Consider the following 22,045-nt stretch of genomic DNA (forward strand, 5'->3'; position numbering starts at 1 on the left):
AACAGGTACTTTATATATGCAAATTAAGCTGGGAAGAATTTCAAGTACATCTAAGATAGTGTCCCTACCTGCTAGAAGATTGTTGATACAAATGCTCAGTACAGACAGGCAACAATTACTTTTCAGTCTTAAACAGCAATGTGTTACCCTGTTTTTGGCACTAAAAATAATCCTTAGAGGGTATATTGCAAACTGTCTTTAGGGGGCATGTTTTGATATAATTTGACAAGAAAAGAAAAACATGCATGTATGTATGTGAGTGTGTGTTTATAAACATATGTAGGCGAAGTTGGTCAATTGAGGATAGATACAAGAGCAATGTTGAATAGGGCAGCTGCTTTGCATAGGTACATGCCTGTTGCCATCTCATGGTATTAAACATTGCTACCACATGGTGTTAACACTCCTTTAGCGTTTCACACGCTTCTCTACGAAGTTAATGTGTCATTCTGTGTCTATCACCAAAGTTAATTACAGTGTTGTCATAATATTAAAGGGTGCAATTACCTAGCCACTAGAGTTTTAAAGTATTTAACCGTCCTAAGTTTATAATTATCATTAATCTGAAGATAGCATTTGATTGCCTACTACTGAACTTGCAAAGTAATGTTTATCTGTAACATAAAAGAAGGTAAACCTTTTAAGATAATAACTACATAAATGTGTTTTTCTTAATAAGATTGTAAATATATAATCTTTTACAGTTTATAAGATAATATTTTATGTAGAATTGCGTTAGTTTGAATTAACTGCGATTTCAGCGCTTACATCAGTTTTAGTACACGGCAGTAGTTAAGCAGTCGTAGAAAACCCATATTCATTAACATTATAATACTATCATGGTATTGAAAAGGCTTGAGTATGTAATGGACTTCTCAGGAAATCTGTTTTCTTGTGTGTTTCTTCATTTTGCCTGGTAAACTTCAAGTTCCAATATCAATGAAACATTAGTGTGCTATCCCAACTGTGCTGTGTTTTAGAAAGAGTCGTCATAGCTATGTAATGCAAGAATACTTCTGATTCTGTCTCTTTATGAACCTTTAGCAGTTATGGAGACAGAACTTATAAAAATTTACAACTACAGAAAATTTCAGTAGCACAAGGAAAGATCTCTCAAGACACTCATTTGGTGTTTTTACCTGTTCCTTTCTAAGAGTGAGGATAGTTGGATACAAAGTATATTTGACGTTGATCAATTCAAGAGTGCTTTACAAAACGTGGGTTTGCTAAAATCACAGTTCTTTTGTGTCATAACAATATAAACAAACAAATAATGACAAAAGAAGTGCTAACGATGTTCAAAATGTTATCAATTCTGTGCTTAGAATATTCACAGAACATAAAATTGCAAGAAAAATATTTTATGAACATTTCTGTATAATGTTTTGTTACTCGAAGCTGAAAAAACCTTAGAGGATTTCTTTCCTTCTTCTGAACCAAAATGTGTTCTTTCTTGTAATGGAAAAAGAAAAATAAATCCTGAAAGAAACCTCTTCTAAAATGAGCAAGTATTGATTCTTATGGACTGAGTGTATAGAAAATTGAAGAACTGTTCTGGACCATAGAATCATAGAATCCACAGTTTCTCTGGGCAGCCTGTACCAGTGCCTCGCCACCTTCCAAGTGAAAAATTTCTTCCTTACATCAAAACTATACTTTCTCTCTTTTAGTTTAAAACCATTCCCCTTTGTTTTACCACAACCAGACCATGTAAAAACTCAGTCTCCATCTTGTTCATACAATCCCTTCAAGTACTGGAAAGCCACAGTAGGGTCTTCCCAGACCCTTTATTTATAGAAGTGCTCCAGCCCTCTGATCATTTTCATGGTCTCTGCCAGACCTGCCCCAAAAGTTTTGCATGCTTCTTGTGATGGGGGCCCCAGGCCTGGATGCAGTACTCCAGATGGGGCCTCATGAGAGCAGAGTAAAAAGGGGAAGATCACCTACCTCACCCTCTTTTGATGCAAGATACAGGATGAAGGAGTTGGCACAGAGGGTTTACATGGGCGCCGTTGTGAGAATTCCAATCCAAAGAAAATAAGGCCTGAGAGAGAGACCAGAGAAAGTGATTATTATGTGTCTTATATGACCTCTGAACATTCTTTATAAATAATTTTATTGAAATGACATGATTTTATTTGCTCTGAAAAATAATATATGGGAGATGTAACAATCTTTTTGTGTATAAAACGTTGCTGAAAATAAGATTAAAATAGTCTGCTTTCAGTCCTAACAAAATAAAAGGCAAGATGTTGAAATTCCAATGAGGAAAGTTCCAGCTATCCTAGCTGATCAACCTGATTCTTAAAGTTAAGTTTAAAATAAAGGTGTCTTTTCTCACTCAAATTCATTTCCAGCATGTTTTCTGTCATAGTCTTTCCTCTAAAGTCTGATTATTCCTCTGTAGAATCACAAGAAGACCATTGCTCAAATTGGTTTGTCAACATAAAAAAATTAGACAAAAGAAACTGCTGGTTTTGTAATGTCAAGCATTTTCTCATCATCAGGAAGACAATAAAATCTGAGTTGTTTTGAGATGTGGACAGGATGATCTCTTATGTTTAGCATGATGAAATTACATCTGGTCTACTAGGACCTACTGTGTGCATGATCTCAGTCCTCTTCATCATTTTCCAAACGCTTTATTCCATTAAGCAGTTATGACTAAACATAATAGGTGTATAATGTAGCACTTAGAGCAGTGGGCTGTGTGTGTACAGTATTCCCCAGTGCTTTGATCAGTATAATGCAACACACATTTCAAACACAAAATTAGGCTTTGCTACCTTTCCAAATAAGATTATTTCAATTTACTATATGAAATAGATGACCCCTATGTTGTTATCTTTCATACAATAAAACCATCCTGTCTTTTACTTCATTGTGAATCAAAAGCTTTTATATATTTAAACATGATATGTGTATATACATATATATATGCTAAACAGGAGGTGCATCCACCCCTTCCCTTCCCATACCAGATGACTTTCTTGATAAGCTATAGATGAAGACTTCTTACATTAGTGTCATACATTTTGTTCTCTTTCTATTTCATTAGACTGAAATCAAAGCAAGCTGAACTAACAGCATCTTGCACCCAAAATGTAACCATTAAAAACTGTGTTTCTTAAATTTTGTAAAATACCAAATACCAACCAGACTTTTTTTTTTTTACTTTAGTGGAAAAAAAAAAAAATGAAATACTGAAGTCAGAATGGAAAATGACTTTGTTTATTATCTTGTTTTCAAATGCACAGTATTGAAATGCTTTTTTTCACAACAACAACAAAAGTTTTTTTGTTTCATACAGATAACAATAACTGTGTGTTCTGTATGTGAGCATGGCTGGCCACTCCTTTGAACCTCTGGTGACAGCTTGTTGAAAACTTTCTTTAAGGAGGAGATACAGTGTCAGTATGAAATTTAATGACCAGATTTGATCTGTAGGAACACCTCCTTTATCAGAGAAAAAGCCCAGATGTTGTCTCCTCTTACTCTATTTTTCACAGGGAAAAATATAAAGGCTGTGAGTAAAGAGGGAGCCAGGTGCACCCTCAGGTCTTCTGCACTGAATGAGCTCTGCCCTGCAGCCACGGCCACTGCACTTGTCTACTGAAGTTCCTGGCTCCTCCAGCTCTGCTGACAGCAGGGCATGCTGACTCACTGCTCTCAGAGGGACTGTCGGTCCTCAGAGATCTCCTCTACAAACAGGGATGCTAACAGAAGCGAAAGGTTTTCCTACACTGTATGTAGACACTTTATGTGATACCTTAATTCTTGTTCAGTAGGTAGAGTAACATAGACAAATTCGATTTCCTCAAATATAAATAATATCTACTATTAACAGTGTTTTTCCTCAAGACTTTTTATTTTGTTTGTATCAAATGAATTCAGATTGGAAAAGATAAGTAATCCTAAAAAGTAAATTGCTTCAGGCAACTTTGGAAGGAGCTTCCTTCCATCTTAATTCACTGAAAGTCTGTTGTTTTTTGTTTTTTTGGTTTTTTTTTAATGTAAGTATACGCCCATAAGGACAAAGAAAATACAGTTGGTGCAAATTAGTAGAATTTTTATAAACTACTTACTAATTACTTCTTAATCTCTTATTAAAACATACTGGAGATAAACAATTAGATTTCACTGTACAGAAACTTAACTATATTGTTTCCTTAATTTAGAGGGGAAAAAAAATAATAAAAAAAAATCAAACATCCTACACCATTTTTCTACAAAGCTGTAGAAAACGTGAGGGAAAAAAAATCCAAACTTTTAAATAGTAGGTTTTGACAGATCTATACTGCTGCTTGTGATGCTGTTCTTCTCAAACCTCAGTTCTTCTGATACAATATGCTTGTCAATCAGTAACTGAAATACAATATTGCCACTGGGAATTGTGATAGGCAAAGCTACCAACAACACAGTAGACTTACTATTTTAACTTCAGCTGTGTCAAAATCTGTGCTATCACCATTACTTCCTGGCAAAGCACAGAAATTCCTTGCTTGCCAAAGCTCTTTCAAGGTCAGTGACAAAGCATTTACTGTGGATTCCAGGAGCAGCTTTTATTTTAACAAAATTTCAGAGAAAAAAAATAGCCTTACTGCTAAATTTAAAAAATGCACACTGCCTCTCATCAGGTGGAAAAGCACAAGACTAATGGCTTAGAGTAAAAATGAACTGTATTTATAGATGTAAGAAACAGGCATTTGGCATTTACATCTTCACCTGTCTTTTGCTCTCTCCAAAATTTTATTTATTTTGTTTTAAAGCTATAGAGCTTTTCTGTTTGTTTTGTTTTGTTTTGTTTTTTAAAGGAAATCATCTCTTCAAAATTTAAAGGATGTATCAAAATAAAATTCACAACAGTATATGATTTCAAGGGAAGATTTATCTTAAAAATTAATACTGTTCTTGGTACCAAGTCTTAAACCTTCAAATGCTCTGGAAGCATGTGTTAAGGATTTTTAAAGATATATTTTGTTGTGTCGTAATGCTGTAGTTACTTAGATAGTGTAATATAAGTGTTCCACAGGAAGGGATTAATAGCAATTTTCTGACCTTGGAAATGGTGCTAATCAGTGGTATAGCATTTACACATTAAAAAAAAAACAAAAAAAAAAACCAAAAAAACCCAACAAACAAACAAACAAACAATAAAAAAGAGAGTTTCTGTAGCCTGCTTTTCTTGGGATTTGCTTCTTTGAGAAAGTACTCAGGTGACAGTATCATGCTTAAAAGTTACTTAAACGTATTGCAAAGAAAATAGAAGGTCTGGCAAAATAGTTGATGTCCTAACTTTGTTTTTAGTAAATTCATGCTTCAAGTACAGTAGTAGGAGTCTGGCAATAGTTTAGGTGTGAGAGCTTGTTTTGAATATGTTTATGAAGCTAACTATGAATCTGATCTGAATTCTGCTTCTTCTGACACCAGTAGAAAAGAGCAGATCTTTGGTTTTCTGCTGTAGATTTGGCTGAGCTCCCTACATAGTAAAAGAAGCTACTAGTAGAAAGTTGAGGATGTGGGTATGGAGGCTATACAATAATTCTGTGATGAGATGGATTTTGCAGCTATGATGCCAAAATGCAAATACTAACCAATCAATTTTTTTGAACAAGGTAATTTATTAATATACTTATGGACTTGCCTTCTTTCATTGAATGCACTTAATAAATGCATTCAAGTGGCATCTAGCCTAGTGGCCTGGATGGTTGTGTAGAAAGCACTCTTGAAATGCATGCTATTTCCTTTACCAACGGTTCTGGAGGAAGCAGCTAATGTTCAGGCTTTATACAAAAGGTAACTTACTCTTGCCTTTTCTCCTTTGAATAGCTTCAGTGTTACTGTTCATAGTACTGTTCTCATTTTACATCACCTTTGTGAGCTGATAAAAGTTGAACATGCATTGAGTTTTAATAAGAAGAGGAGGCAGGGATGTGAATGAGTTCAGAGACTGTGCCACTGTGACTTTCTAGCATCAGGCGAATATGTTTCTGAACTCTAAAAGCATTCTGCATACAACTTTGTTGTGAGAAAGGAAATTTCAGTTTCATCTTTGCACAGAAAACAAACAACAGCAGTACATTAAAATTGTGGCCTATGTGTTCCTCTTAAAAGTAGTGTTGCTTTTTAATTTGTTTATGCTTTATTTTCCCCTGTACTGTTTCTTTATATAAGGGCAAGATTCATACTTCATTTTTAGCTGCTGTGAGAAGTCACCATGTTCCACGTCTATATTTTGCTTTTAGAGGTATGGTCTACATTCATCTATATGTACATGTAATTTTTTAGATATTTAATCAGTTGTATGCATAGAAACAGGCAATCTGCCAGCAGAGATCTTTTGGAATATGTAAACTTCATTGTTGCCTTGCCCTCAGAGGTGAATATTTTCTTTTCAGAAAATTTTAAGGAGACAAAAAGGTAGAAAGTCTTGGCCAAGCTACTGCCACTCTTTGTGTGCAGGTTAAAGTTTTAACCTCTGGTTGGATTCACTCACTAATACCAGCTAGGACCGACCTTCAGTACTCAGTAGCAGCAGTTAGTATTCCTTCCATGAGCACTGAAGTTGGGAAATTTCAGACACCTAAATACAAGGCATTGCTGAATTACTTAAGGATGTAGTTCTAGCTGCCCTCGAGTCACATTTTGATTAAGCTGGAAACAACAAACAAGAACATAACCCTGGCCTTTATAAAGCAAGCACATGCTTAGAGAGATTTAGAGATGTCAGGTGAGTAGAAGTGTTTACCTTTCCAAATGAAAACAGCTACTTCTTTTTTCCCTTTTTTTAAGAGTTATAGTGAATTCCCAAACCTGCCTTTTCTCTTAGTAAAAGACACAGTGCTTAACACACACTTTACCATGCTAGCCTACTTGCTTAATAGAACCAGAATATGTAGATGTGTTCTTCCTACCTCATGGAACAAAAGTATAATTGTGTCACTTACAATGAGACTGTCTAAATCCTGTTGATAAGACAATGTAGAAAAAGGCATCTTGCAACTTTTGCAGATGTTTCTGCTTTGTTTTGTACAATAGTAGATAACAACAACAGTTTTGTGGTTGAATTTGGTCTATGAACTGAAAAATAACTTATCTTTATAGCCGTCAACATCTCATCAAAGATGCTTGCGACTTAGCTTTCTCCTAGAAAGTGCTTGTAATAGAGAATGTATAAAAAGAGAATCATAACTGAAATGCATCATCCCGTACTAAAGTTAGGTTAAAAAACAACAACAACAACAAACAAACAAACAAAAAACTAACTTAAAAAAAAAGAATAAGAAAAATGAATAGCACGGCTTGTGTTCATTTTAAGCAGTCATCTCAGACTATGCTGGTCAGCCTGCCAGCAACATTTGCTGTCTCAAAACCAGTAACTGCTCTTTTCCCATAAGCACACATTAAATCCCTTTCTTCTAGGTAGTTTGCCTGTAGCCAAAGAATGGTCGGTAAGAACAGCTGTATGCACAGCACTACAGGAGATAGTCCAATCAGAAAGAGTGAATTACTTTTCAAGGCTTATCAACTTCTCTCAGAAATTCACTTGGCTTTTAGAAAGCAGCTTTACTCAGCCCTTCCAGTAAACCTCCTCTTCCAAGCAGTTTATTTTTCTTCTTTTTTCTGTCATCAATTTATGGGCAAATGTTCACAAATGAGAACTGCGTTTCTAAAATTCATATTGAGTAGCTTTTGTTCCATGCTGATCTGTTGACAGACTCTGATTAACTTGACATAACTTAGGTGAATGCTTGATTAAACTGATCTTGGTCACACCTGAACGGAGAGCATATCTCCTGCAATGCTATGGTTTAGTATACGTAGTTTGACACCTACAAAGTTTCCTGCTTGAGGATATTTATCTACAGTTTCTTTGACAAATTGGAAATGTAGGACCCTCTGAGAACTCCTTGTCTTCAGTATCTGTGCTCTTGTCATAAGTACAGTCTTGCATGAAAAACTCCTAATATATCCTTGTAATATCCGAATGGTGGAAGATAAGCCCTAATGCAGCTTGTATATGCTATCTTCCTACATCTATTTACTTTTAACTTTTCTGTGCTTTTTCTGTCAGTGGGCTCTACCACAACATAGGCCTAAGTGGTGCTATTTCCACTCTTTTAGATTTAGGACACTCCAAGATTTTGCCTGACTCCTAATTTCTGAAGTCACTTCATTTATGCAACACAGTTAGCTATGTAAAAATATGTCTGTATTCTCAAAGACACCTGTGCATTACATTATCTAAAAAAAAAACCAAAACCCCAAACATTGGGGGGAAAAAAAGTGACCGTACAGCTCTTCTGGTTAAGAATATAACTAGTTTTATTTTTGTAGCATACTTATTTTGCAATACTTGGCGGTGTGTTATGAATTCAAGCTGATCCAAACAATAATCATAATAAACTCTTCTCCAAGCTGCTTAACTAGCTGGATGAATTAATTGGATGAATTAACTCATTGCTTTTGGGTTGGGGGAGCCTGAGTTTAACTGTAATTTTTGTTGATTTAGGTTCAATGAATTCAAACAAATGTCTTTGAAATCTTGCTTTGTATGAAGTCCACTTGTGTGAAACTTGAAAAATGGAAGTGAAACAAATGGCTTGTTTTATTGTTACTTGAAAAACAGTAGTTCAGCTGGTTATTGATGGAACTGGTCAAGAAAAGAAGGTGAAAATTGAAAAGAGAACTTATTTTCAAAATATGATTCTGGGTAGGGACAGATAAAGCCATTTGGGTTTGTTTGTTTGTTTGTTTTATGTTGCTAGAAGAGTTATGTTTTAGACACTCCTTTTCACTGAAGAGTCATTTCTATTATTGAAATAGATCACCATAAAGTTAACTTATCTTTAACCAAGACTTCTAGTCATTTACTTTGCTTTACTGTCTCTAATAACAAGTAAGACTGAATCCATCAAAAAAGCAAGTCTTAAAATCAGGTACACATCATGAACAGAAAAGGCAGTAGATGTCTTCCAAATTTGCATTTCAGAAATTCTTAAGCCTGTCCTTTCAGCTATAACTTTTTGATGTAATAATGGCTATTCATATTGAAAGATGAAAAGTTTCAAGCACTGAACATGTAAGTCCATTCCTACTCTTCTCATTTATTGCTCTATTTTGTAGCATGCATTAGCCTATACAGTGACCCTTTCTGTTTGCAAGGCTTGTACAGCATTAAAGTCAAACTGGGTAACATGTAAGAAATGCAAAAGAAGTCATGAGAAGAATTCTTCTATTTTATCACTCATGTTACTTCAGGCAACCTTCTTCTATGTTTAAACTGACTGATGACATATTTAAATTAGGATTTAAGGTCACTTCTTTCATACCAGTATGTTCAATGTATGCTCTAAAGAGATCAAAGTAATGTCAATTGAATTATGCATTAGGATAACTAATGTTCATACTTGGTTCTCCTTGACATTAGGCATCGGTTAAGGTAAATGCAATCTGGAAGAGAGTGAACAGGAGCTTTTCTGCATATCATGGCCTTTGGGATTTCCTATGGTTCAAAAGAATTTCTTCTGTTCCTCATGAATACACAAAGATCTTGCTGACTTTTTTGCCTATAGATTTTTGGAAGAATAGTAGTGAGCTTTTGCTCTGTCATTCCAGAAAAGGGAAAAAAAAAAAAAAAAAAGTGGGAAGAGAGGTCTTTGGAATGCTCTTTCATGGAAAATATGAATTAGGAAATCCTAAGCAGCAGTAAAACTGAAAGCAGAGGTAAGGAAAAAAATGCAACATTTAAAAAATATTTTTAAAACTGATTTTATACCAGTATCTAGTGCACTGCTTCAAAATTCCTAATCAAAAATTGACTCATAAGCATGAACATAAAATATTGCTCTGCATTTGCCCTGTGTTACTCAGGTTACAAGGTGAAGTGTGTGAAAATGAATGCATGTATAATCTTACCTCTATCTTTGCATGTACTCCAAGGACAATCGACAATGTCCTATAAAAAATTGTATCATGCCAAGCAACTAAAGGGCACACTACTGAGTGCTTAGGAAAAGATGCAACTAGAGGATCATGCAATCCATCTGAATTCTGTCATTTCTAAAGCCACTTTTCTTCCCCTGATCCTGTCGTACTGCGGTACTTGCAGGCGGTTTGATGTGGCTGCTTAACCCATTGCTTAGCACTTAGGCCTGGGAACGTGCCAGTGTGGTTTTGACTCACAGCCAAGATTTTTTCCCAAGGAACAGAAGTTAAGAGAAGAGAAATTTCAGGTTTTCTTTTTCTCTCCAGCGAAATGTGAATGTGGTTCCATGAACAGTAAAAATGCAGACTTATTCTCACTGAGTTCTGTCTGTCAGGCTCTGCACTCTGCAGCAAAGAACAGAAATGTGAACATTTTAAAAAAAATCTTCAAAACAGAAAATATGAGACATTTTGAATAAGTAAACTCTTACAAACTATTATCACAATATTCTGAAAGAATTTTCTAAGCTCAGATTTTGGCACAAAGAATAATCAATTGTTCATCATTAAAAATAAACTAACAAACAAAAAAGCATTGAAAACTTGATGAAAATGTGTTTCTCTTTAACTTGCTGAGAATTCCTGATTGCTCCATTTTTCAGAAAGCATCTTTGTAAAACAGTCTTATTTCTCATGCAAAACTACAAAGGAAAATCTCCCGTAACCTAAAGAGATATTTTTATGATAAATTTCCTTCACTTTCTTACCACCTAGAGGTCACACTTGAGGAACTACACATTTATTTATTTATTTATTTATCTATTATTTATTTATTTATTTTTGGAAGTAAATAGAACTATTATTTTACAAATTATACGCTTAAGCAACAAATGCATATGCATGCACAAATGAGAGCAGAATGGGCCTTCAGCTGTACAGCTTTAGTAGCAGGAGGTACAGGAGTTCACCAGAAGGCTTTGTCAGCACAGAGAGATACTTTCACCAGAAGGTGTGAGGCTGAGCTCAAGTAAGACATAATTGTTAGGAAGAGACTAAATATACGCACACATATATTCCTATACTTAAGTGCATAATTTGTTTAAAGTTCATCACAAACAGAATGATCATAAATGCTTCATATACTTGCTGAGTATAACAGAAAGATGAAGAAACCCTAAAAGCAATTGCAATGAAAAGAATTCTAGCTTATACAACAAATAAAACATCTAAACATCATACAAGGCTGGAGAAATATTAATGAAATGTTGGTTAAGATTTTGAATCTTGTGAATTCAGTCCTTTCCAAATCCTAAATTGTTTCTGTTTTGTATAGAAAATAGAAAAGTGTGAATCAATCACTTCTCTTGATATCAATCTGTGAATATTTTCAAATAAATCTACAATTTTTGGTTGCTCTTAGACTCATCTCTTCTGTCTTCTGAGTACCCAACCAGTGTCACATATCACTGACCTTAAATACCCTTTGCTGGTATTCAGAGGAGATCCTCTTTCATTGTCAACTTTTTTCTTAGAGACTTGATCCAGTGCCTCCTTAGCTGTTGAACATATGCTCAATTTTGTCTGATTTAGAAAGATCTAGTAAGAAAAATGCCAGCAATTACAGTGTTGTCATTCTCTCCTCATAGAACAGGATGTATCTCCAGCAAGATTTTGAAAACCAGAATATCCAGAAAGATTTATCCTTAATTTCTTATGGATCCTTCCATACATTGTCATTCATATATCATATCATTAAGTGTTCTTTTTTTACCAAATGCTAATTACATTGAAAAGTAATTCCATTGTTTTTGTTTATGACTGCTGAAGAACAGACCATGTAGTTCTCACTTTGGTAGTGACCTAGCTCCTTGTTGAACCATGAGGGTTTGCGGTGTTGTGTCTTCTTTATCTCTAGCTGCTTCTCCTGGTCTCTTTTTTGAAAATGCACCTCTACTAGAAGTCAGTAGAAGAAACCACATCCCTTAGTTTCCTTTAAACTGGCTATGAGTGAAGACTTTTTTTGCATGTCTGCATTGTTAGGAATCATGTGACAGTATGAGGATAACTGTAGGATCAAGAGAAAGCATCGGATCTGTGTTCAGTGATTATCTAGTGTAGATTTAAATTAGAAGTTATCATTTTGCAGAGGAGACAAAAATTGGTTTAAGATGTCTGATATGTTTGCTTATGGGAATGGATTTTTTTCTAGGCATATTGATCTATAGAAACTTCTATGAATCCCAATTAGTAATAGGCTAACTAGTACTGTGTAACAATGACTGCTGGTTGAATCAAAGCAAAAAAAGAAATAGTGTTTTGGCTAAATTAGAATGTTCTGGTTGTTTCTGAGGAATCTTTTAAATCAGAAATGAAAAGCCAGACGGTTACTAGTAGTATGTCTATATATTACAATCATAGCTGTTCTACATTTATTATACATTTTCTTTGTATAGCCAGTAAAAAATTATAACCTAATGCATTAAATACCATACTTATATAGTGAATATGAAAGGTAATAATTTATGAAGGATACACTGAGGGAGTTTGAAGGTTGTCCTCCAGTGCTCTCAAAAGAAAAATATCTCTGGGATCCAAATGCCCCTACTTTTCCAGGGCTCTGTTAAAGCCAAGAAGATAAACAAGCAACTGATTTAACTGTAACGAGAGAGGATGTTACATTTGTTTCTTGATTTCTGCTTGGTTAAACCTGTGTCTTCCTTAATAATTTAAGGAGACCAGTTGGAAATGTAATCTAACCTACCTATCAGGGTTACCGCGTCACCCACAAGGGGACTGCTTTCCTGTTCACTAAGCTCTGAGGATAGAACATATAATCTCATGTCCACGATTGATATCTATTTCTCGAGTTCTGGGGGAAAGACCAGTACAAAGGATGTAACTCAAAAACTTTAAGTTCCTCATCTTTTCAAACTTGGAAGATTACGGTAGTCATCTCAAATCGACATGGCATTAACAGAAGATGAATGAAATATTTTGTTTGTAGCAAACTTGTATATTTATTAAAAATCAACAGTCTGGAAAATATGTAAGGATAACTACTGGTGCAGCCTGCTGTAGGGGGCCTACTTTGCCAGGGGGGTGGACTCATTGATCTCTGGAGGTCCCTTTCAGACCCTACAATTCTGTGATTCTATGATTCTGTGATTCTGTGATCTATCTCCATACAAATATAAATATATTTTTACATAGATTTCTCTTCCAGAAAAGGAATTATTCAATGTTTTCTGTTTGTCTTAGAGCATAGATTGTAGATTCAAGTGAGAAAGAAAAAAACCTGATTTTTAAAATAAACATAATATCTGCTGGAAATCATATAATTGTTGTGATTATCTCATCTTTGAAAATAATAATCACACTTGCTTCTGATTAAAGAATTCATATTAAAAAGGTAAAGCATGGATCATCTGTGGTGGGAAAAAAAATCAAGCAGAAAGAGCAAATAATAACATCACCTTCTAATAAAAATGATAGGCAAGTAATAGCATATCTGACAGTCATAAATGATCAATGCAGAATTTTCTATCAAATCACTGTAGTAGTCTGAAAACACGTTTAGTGCTCCAAACTGATAGTTTCATGGAAAGTACTCCTTTCAAATTACTGTCTTTGGAACAAAAGAATGAATTAGGTGCCCAGATCTGTATAACTAAATTGAAGCTATAAAAAAATGCAGTCAAGCAACTCAGATGCTGATGGATTCCTGGATGATTTTTAAACATTCATAAAATGTTTAACGTCATTTTATAGACATACACAAGAGTTTTATTGCACTGTTAGGGCATGAAAACAGATAACAGTTCTATTATAAAGTACATTTTGGACCCTGCATTTATTTGTGCATGAACACATACTTACACATATATTTTGAGGTAAATGAATGAATATTAGATAATATTTTCTCATTTGGCCTAAAAATATCATAAATGGTTTTAAATGAGATAAGACAGTAATTTTTCAGGGAAATATTATCTCATCTGAAAAGCCTTATTTGAACAATTTGTCTTAGAAAAATATTCCTGTATTCAATTTTTCAAAAAAATCTATCCATTTTTTGATAACTTCAATTGTTCTATACAGGTGAAAAAAAATGTCATAGCTACATTAAAATAGCATTAAACATTAACCTTGAAAGATTAAGAATCAGCTATTAGCTAAGTACATAATACCTTTATTATATTTGACTATTTGCAGAAAGTCAGTAATCTTAATATGAAAACTTTTGGCAAAGTATTCAGGCAAGATTAAATAAGTCACAAAATAATACACATACATGTCTGGAGATAAGCAGGAAACTATTCCTGTTTCACACTGTACATCCACCTGTTCCCTACCCTACCTGAGTTTCCAAGAATTTCCTAGATTGGGAGTCTATTTCTCACTGGGTTTGAAGACAGAGTCTGCTTGAGGCTTACAAAAACACAGAACAACCCCCAGTTCTCAGATCCTACAGAAAAGCTCATGAAGGATAGACTCCGTCATGAACTCTGCTTCTGTAAACTTCTGAGTCCCCATCCAGATGGGCCCTATGAAATTTATAGGTACTGACATTATCTTCTGGACATCTCTACAAACCTGACATCCATTTTCTACCAACAGTCCAGACACACCCACACAAATTTGGAATGTGCTCCTGTTTTGGTTTTAGTTTTTTCCAGAACATTCTCAGCATAACAAAGCTTTTATAAAGTTTTATACTTTCCGCAGGAGATCCAGTGCAACTGGATTTTAAACCAGCTTCTTTATGAACAAAAGCAGTGAGTTTTAGATTGGTATGAATTTCTTCTTTTTTTTTTCCCTCTGAGCTGTCCTAGCCACAGTAACAACTCACCAGCTGCATCCCATGAGACATGGACATGACATAAGAAACTTGTGCTGTATGTAATCCAAAGCGTGGCCACTGAAACTGGCAAGGAGTGCAACACTCATCTTTCCTATATTCTTCTGTTTCTGAACATAGTTTAGTTTGGAAGCAAAATTCTCCTTTTGAGACTCCAGATATAAATATATCAAAACAGATTTAAAGGTTACCTAACAGGATAAAATTGGTTAAAAAAACCAGACAGGTCATTCAAATATCCTAATTTCCCTACGGGAAGGGAGTGAACTGTAGAAATAAAGTTTGTTTATAATGAGTTTAGGATTAGATTTTTTTTTTTTTTTTTCCACTGTAGCTCTTTTCATTATAAGCAGATAATTCTGAGAATTTATAGACTAGAAAGGCATAGCAAGTATGAAGCAGAAGAAAGAAATAGCTTATTAATACCGAATTTTCCATGGTGGAAAACATTGAAGAATCAGAATTCAAGTTTGTCTTCAATAAAAGGTGTACTTTTCAAAGATTCAGCTTGAGTTTTTAAAGGTAGTTATAATTGAAAAATATTCACAAAATGAGGTTTTGTACTCTAATAGTCTTTCTGCAGTGTTTCTGAAGATTGTTGGAGTATCATACATAGATAAAATGGAAAACCTGATATTTTAAATAGAGCACTTATGTGGCATTCAGCATATTTCATGTTTTGGAATTGTCAGAAGCCAATCAGAAAATTATTCTTTTAATAGCTACATGTATTTGCAAGAGTGTTAGCCTTAATGGGCTCTCTAAGATTTAGCTGCCTTAATTTGAAACATTATTTCCCCCATAAGTAGAAGCAAAGCATCTTATTCTCAGATACTGCACTTCATAGTCTAATAAATCAGCCTAAGCCATTAAAAAAGCCATTAATAAAGCCAGTACATGTACACTTCTAACATCCTTTGTACAGTACATTGCTTCCTCAAAAAGGCCTTCTCCAGACTTCTGGAGAAGGCAATGCCTCAGTCTGATGCAGTTACCTCTGGAAGACCATATCTGTCAGGACAAAGAATGTCAGCATGGTTACTGGGGCTCCAGCCATACCCATGAGATTTCTTCTTTGGGAGCAAAGAGCAAGAAGCATATATTATGCTTTGCATCAAGAGAGCCTCAGAGGAGTGAAGATTTTGTTCACAGTGACTCTCTGATAGAAGACAACCTTTTCTTTCCAGATCTCCAGAAACAGACTAAACTTATCATCTTATCATCATATATATATGTATATATATAATTTTCATTTCTGATATAGGTCAGAAAAAGACAGGTTGAGATATTAGCTTGCCTGTTTACCTTGTATTCAAGGAATGAAAGCATATATGTGATGTGTCTGGATAGAAAGCCAGCAACAAATATGCATACCTTTTTATGCAGGAACTAATGGCTTTGCTATTTGCAGTGCCCATGAAAAACAATAGTTTTTTAATATTGTCTATCTGAGTGATTTATGTTTCATGCTGGTTCACAAAGGACTCTAGTTAGTATGTGATTTATGAGTTGAAGTAAAATAATTGTCTGAAGCTTTACTGAAGGTAGGCTTCCAAACATTAATAATACATTACCTAATGCTTCTTTCTTGGCATTGCTTATGCAAATTTCTATTATCATAATAAGAATTACTGTTTACTTTAGATTGGAAATAGCTTTAGGTGGGAACATGTTTTTTTATCAGATGTCTTGATTACATACTGCCAGTTCCTTGGTAATCTTTTAACCAGGGGTTCTCCTTTAGACTCAGCTACTATTGGTGAGGGAAGAAGGGAGAGAAGTGGTATTCTTTGCTTGAATCAGAGAGAGAGATTTGCTTCTGCTCATCTCTGGCAAGAGTGGTGCAAGTTCCTCTTGGCTGGAAACTGAACATTGGTGTTAACTCTCAGTGGAGAATCATTCATGAATCCAAAGGATGCATATGTAGTCAGACTTGAATATATATCCTGCAAGAATGTGTTCGCTTTTTGAAGCGGGCACAAGTGAAGTAATTTCATTTAAATGAATTACATTCTGACAAGGGTGAATGGCAATACTTATTGTCTGTCCAAAATTGTATTAGTCTTGATTGGACTTCAGTTAGATAGGTTAGAAATTAACTTCTCTGCTTGAAATACTTTGGATTTGCTGAATAGTTTCTGTTTTGAAATGATGATTTCACAGCAGCAGGAGTATTAGAAATAATCTTCTACAAAATATATAAGGTAATAATTCATGCCAATGTATTCTTCACAATCATACTGTGTCTTTTCTCCTTCTTCATTTTGTCTCCCTTGGGTGTATAACTTTTGAGTTTCTGAGAAAACTTCCAGAGATTTCCAAAGAAAAAGAGGGTCAAAGCATTTCTTGCTTCTGCTTTGTGAAATCTTCCTTCTGAAGCTGTATACAAATACAACGTACATCTGTGTTACTAAGAATTTCACAATATCACTTTTGTGGTGAAGCAACAAGAGAACACAGCCATCTTCCTGTGAATGATGCAGAGCCATGCATTTATGGCATGAGCTGCCCGTGGGACACATATGCAAATAGATATTTGCTTGTTCTGTCTGGTGCTATCTAAAGCAACTGAAAACAAATACTGGACCAATTGTCTACTTAGCTCAGGCTTATGAAAATGTTTTGTATGTCACACGTATTTTATTTATCCTTTTTACTTTTACTGTAATAAAACAATAATAACATTAGCAGTGACAACAATAGCAACAACAATACAGTGACTTGTGCATGGATTTTAATGCAAAACACAAGAACAGTAATAAGTAATTGGGTGAAAACTGTTGAAAATTACTGATAGATATATGATTACTACTACCATTAAAACCATTTCTTTTGGATGTATTACAATGAGCTAATACTTATTATCTTTTTTCATTACTGAGGTGACACAAGCTGTGTCGCACTGTTACCTCTTACTGCAGAAAATCAAATGCTTAAAAATGCCCAGGAAGTGCTGCCCTTTTTGTATGGTATACAGTACAATCTTACTAAACAAACAAACAAAACAAAAAAAGAAAGACCCAAAGAACGATGAAACAAACAAACAAAAATAACAAAAAAAAATAGAAAAACAGCTAAAAGAACCTTAGTTTATGCCATTATTTTTATCTGAATTTAAGGACTCATACATGCATCAATTTTTTTTGTAGCTAAGAGGTGATGAAAAAGAGTTTGGGGACTGCATGTGAAACCAAGTCCGCAAGATGAAATATTTCAGGGTTAATCTGTGAATGAGACATCTTTTCATAAGTTAATTGAATAGGATTATATACTTTTCTGGATGACAACTGCCAGGAATTTTTCCTGTCCTCTTTGATCCTTCAAGAGCTTTCTGTACTTTAAGCAACCACTAGTCTTATTGCGAACAAAGCTCATATTTAATACGTTTCAAGGTATCTTGAAATAATTCTCTGGTAGGCATAACTTTTTTCTCTTTATATTCTTTAAAATCTAAAATATTCTGACTTGACGTATCACTGAAATAGAAATTAAGGAAGAACTCATATTCCACTCAAAGCAGAAGCTCAAGCATATCCTTTTGACACTTCACTAGAAATAGCTAGGAAGGCTCAAGTGTATATATGCTAAGCACTTTTTTCTGTGTCTTCTTCTTCTTCTTCTTCTTCTTTTTCTTTTTTTTTTTTTTCTTGATCATATTTTTTATGAAGAATTGTGTGGTTTTATATATATTTATTCTTGGATAAAAGTAATGCAGAGTCTTATTCCTAGCAAATGTTCCAAAACGCATCCCATCGGTTGGTAGAAAATCAAAGAGGAGGCAGCCTCCCATCTCCCTCACCATTTAGTAATTGACTATGGAGAAAGAATTCAGAACAAATAAAATAATAAGGATTCTGCTGGTAAATGAGAATTTTCTTAGCCTAAAATCATAATTTGCACACTTGTTAGACTTGGACAGAAAGCCAATAGCAGTCAATGAAAATGAAGATCATAACACTAAGACTGATTTGATCTATTTATTTATTTTTGTCAGTGAAATTCTGTTGAGATAGCAAAAGGCTTTTATCACAGTTAAAAAAAATAAAATCTTGGAAATCAAAACATCGTGATTTCTCTTTTATTTTCCTTTTTGCCTATACGTGTTCATAGAGTGCAGTTACAAAGCTTTTCCTCATAATTTCAAACACTGTCATCAGTTTTCTTCCTTATTTGCTGCAAGATTCATCCAAGCTCACAAAAGCTTAACTGAGAAAGTTGAAGTCACCAGGAGGTTTGATCTGCAAAAGCAAGTTACATTAAAAAGTTCATGATCTATCTGTAAGAATATTAGCTATCAATTTAAAATACTGAAATAAACCCGGCAAACTTTTAGCTATGGATATATGTTTCACCTCAGTGGATGTAGCACACATAGGGATACAATGTACGCTGTAAACTCCTGGTACACCAAAACTTCGGAATAGTGGTGCTGCCAGAAAAGGGTTATGTAGGATAATAACTTACAAAACATTAATAACCTAACTTCTTCTCTGAGACCATTTATGAAGAGCATCTTCTCAGCACAACAGTAACACACCCACTCTCCTATTCATCATTTGTAGTTTTCATTCCTCAAGCAGTCCAGATTCATTCCTGTCTGTTTTGCCCATAACTAATCCAGAGACGAGCAGCTTCAGTACATTATTTTTCCCCGATCTCTTCTATGCATTATCTAGCGTGCCGGGTTTTATTTTTCTTTCAGAATTCATTCTTTTTGATAGATCCACCACAAGGAGCAGTATAATGAAAGGCATGGCCACCGCTGCGGGGGGCACTGAGTACCTGTGTATAGCACCTCACTTTTCAAGTTTTTCATTCCCTACTTCTGTAGTTTCAACATCCGTTCCATCCAGGTTAGCTGAACCGACATGGCATTCCAGTGTTGAGCACCGGGCACCTACGTGTCCCCTCGGACGGACGCAAACACGGCACGGTGCCCCCGTGTCTGTCCGCACTGATGTGCCGCCAGGGCACAGCCACCCGGCTCTGACAGCTCCACAACAGCGGTCAAAGCCGAAGAGGCCGAACCCAGCTCCTGCTTCCAGCCTAGAGCTCACCCTCCACAGGCCCCAGCCGCTCTCACCGCCGCCCCGGCAACAGCTCGCGGCGGCGGGCTGCGGGTAGGGCCGGCTTGGAGGCGGGCTGCGCGGCCGCGGCGCCGGGGGCGGTGTCCCCGCCCTGCTCCGCCTGCTGCCCCTCCCGCTCCCCCGGCCGTAGGCGCGGGCAGCCGCGGAGCGGGGCTGGCAGGCGGGGTGTCGGCGGCCGGGGTGAAGCGAGGGGCCGGTGGAAGAGTCGAGGATCTTCTGCCGCTGGGGCCGGCGCGTAGCGGAACCCGCGGGAGGAGCGCGGGGCGGAGCGGAACGCGGCCCCGCCGCTGCCTGGATGCCAGAGGCGCCTCGGGAGCCGGCGGCCGGCGGCACCCAGGAGGGCCCGGGAAAGGAAGAAGAGGCGGTGGAGGAGGAGGAGGAGGACTCCGGGTGCGAAGGGGAGAAAGCAGACAGCGCTGGCCATGGCCTCCAACTTTAACGATATAGTCAAACAGGGCTACGTGAAAATTCGCAGCAGGAAGCTGGGGGTGAGTGAGCTCTCTTTCGCCGCTGGGGGCGAGGCGCTGGGGGCGGCGGTGCCCCGGGTCGGGGTCGGCAGCGTGGGGTGCGGCGACCTGCTGCTGCTCCCACCGCTGCTAGCGGCTGGACTTCGCTCCCTTCCCCTCGGAGCTGGTGGGATGTGCTTCCATGGCACCTCACGATAAGCCGGGCGCTTCGAGGCGTCGCTCTCAGCCGGCGGCTCCGGGCTCACTGTCGACGAGCGGCGGCGCCCGTCCCTTTGGCCCCGGGGGCGCAGGGCGCGGGTGTCCCTTCCCCGAGTGCCCCGCTTCATTCGGGGGCTTTGATGGAAGGAGGGCGGGAGGCGCCGGCAGGCTCTCGCAAAACTTTGTACGGGGCTTCTGCCCCCGCCCTCGTGTTGTGGGAAGGGGACATCTTCGGTCAGGGCAAAGGCGGACGGGAGTGGGAAGGCTGGGGCTCGAGGAGCTGAGACGGGCGGTGACTGCCGCACGGGCGTGAGAGCGGCTGCAGGAGGAGGCATTTCTTGTGGTTGGGGCAGCTCGTGGTTGAGGGTGCCGACCGCTGGTGCCCGCCGAAGATGAGGGAGGGAGCGCGTTATCAATGAGTGCCACGGACGCTTTTGCTGTTGGGATGCTGCGAGCCCTCGAAAAACAAAGTTGGAGTGTGGTGTGTGCAGTGGGACAGGGGTCAGGGTCTCTGCTACTTCAGTTGCTCCCACGACTCATCTGGTTGATCATTCTCCTGCGCTTTGGAGTGTCGGGAAAAGAGGAGGCTCAGGGAGCTGGTTGCTCCAAGGCCTCCGCTGCCTCACCCAGATGCTGATGTTCCCAACAATCCCAAAAGCCCGGGCTCCCTGAAGCTTGGGGATCAGACCTGGAGAAGAGCTGGGGTTTGCTCTGCTTTGAGTTCACCTTTTATTGTTGCTGAGTGCGTGGACAAGTGTGGGTCCCTACCTGCTCTTCCCTGCAGCGAGGTGGACTCCATCTCCTGCTTTTCCTGAAATGCGGGGGCCACGTAAAATCTGCCCCTGACAAGTCACACACTGCAAGCTTATCACAGTGCTAGTATATATCTCCTTCCTCCCCTCTCCTCCACAGCTGTTGTGATCTCCTCGTAGACACAGCATGCAGGAAGGTGGGAGACAAACTGTAAACTGACCTTTGAAGAACTTTTTTGCCTTGGCAGGGGTGTTAATGATGATAGAGCAAGGAAGAGTTTGGTGCGAGTCTTTAATAGAGCCAAGTTCAAATGTTTGAGAGAAGGTGTAAATCCAAAGAGAAAGAGCGCTCCTGTTAATGTTTTTGCAACCCAGGAGCTGCTCCACAAATCAGAATTGGGCACTGGTTAATTGAAGAAACAATTCCTGAGCCTCAGATCGTTGCTGGCAGTCCTCTGCTTAACCTTTGCAGGTCAGTCTTGTTCCAGCTCAGCTGTGCTGCTGGATGGGCAGTGCTATCAAAATGCCTTGGTGCTGTTAGTTGGAAGCAGAGTCATTCTGTCTGACTTGCAAGTCTGTATTTGAAGGTAACTCAGAGCCTTCTAGGTGTGAAATTCTGTATATGCATATCTCTATATATGCAAATACTTTTATATACCTATGTGTATGATATATATGCAACAAATGTGGAGTTAATGTTGTGGTAACCTGCTGGCTTCTGAAAGTGAAATGGTGAAAGTGGTGATACTTCATTGT

General features: G+C 37.5%; 2 protein-coding genes across 4 annotated transcripts in view; one reads left to right on the top strand and one right to left on the bottom strand.

Moving 5' to 3' along the window:
* Positions 1-18,748: 18,748 nt before the first annotated feature.
* Positions 18,749-21,192, bottom strand: LOC146761806 (uncharacterized). The gene is made up of 2 exons (XM_085537559.1): positions 19,568-21,192; positions 18,749-19,023 (listed from the first exon to the last, which is right to left on the bottom strand). Exon 1 carries the CDS (start codon positions 20,870-20,872, stop codon positions 20,330-20,332), a length of 543 nt encoding a protein of 180 aa, XP_085393685.1. The 5' UTR covers positions 20,873-21,192; the 3' UTR covers positions 18,749-19,023; positions 19,568-20,329.
* DOK6 (docking protein 6) overlaps positions 20,224-22,045 on the top strand; it is a 245,358-nt gene continuing 243,536 nt past the window's right edge. For all 3 annotated transcript variants that reach the window (XM_015855138.3, XM_085537556.1, XM_085537557.1), the window contains exon 1: positions 20,224-20,360. In XM_015855138.3, the coding sequence (XP_015710624.2) occupies positions 20,295-20,360 (66 nt within the window). In that variant the 5' untranslated portion in view covers positions 20,224-20,294. The remainder of the gene's footprint in view (positions 20,361-22,045) is intronic.

Source organism: Coturnix japonica, chromosome 2 (assembly GCF_054131305.1).
Source record: "Coturnix japonica strain WE chromosome 2, WE-NBRP24, whole genome shotgun sequence".
NCBI classification, from domain to species: Eukaryota; Metazoa; Chordata; class Aves; order Galliformes; family Phasianidae; genus Coturnix; species Coturnix japonica.

Coding starts and splice junctions, on each gene's coding strand:
- LOC146761806 (XM_085537559.1), bottom strand. CDS start 20,872: ATGCCTCCTCCTGCAGCCGCTCTCACGCCCGTGCGGCAGTCACCGCCC.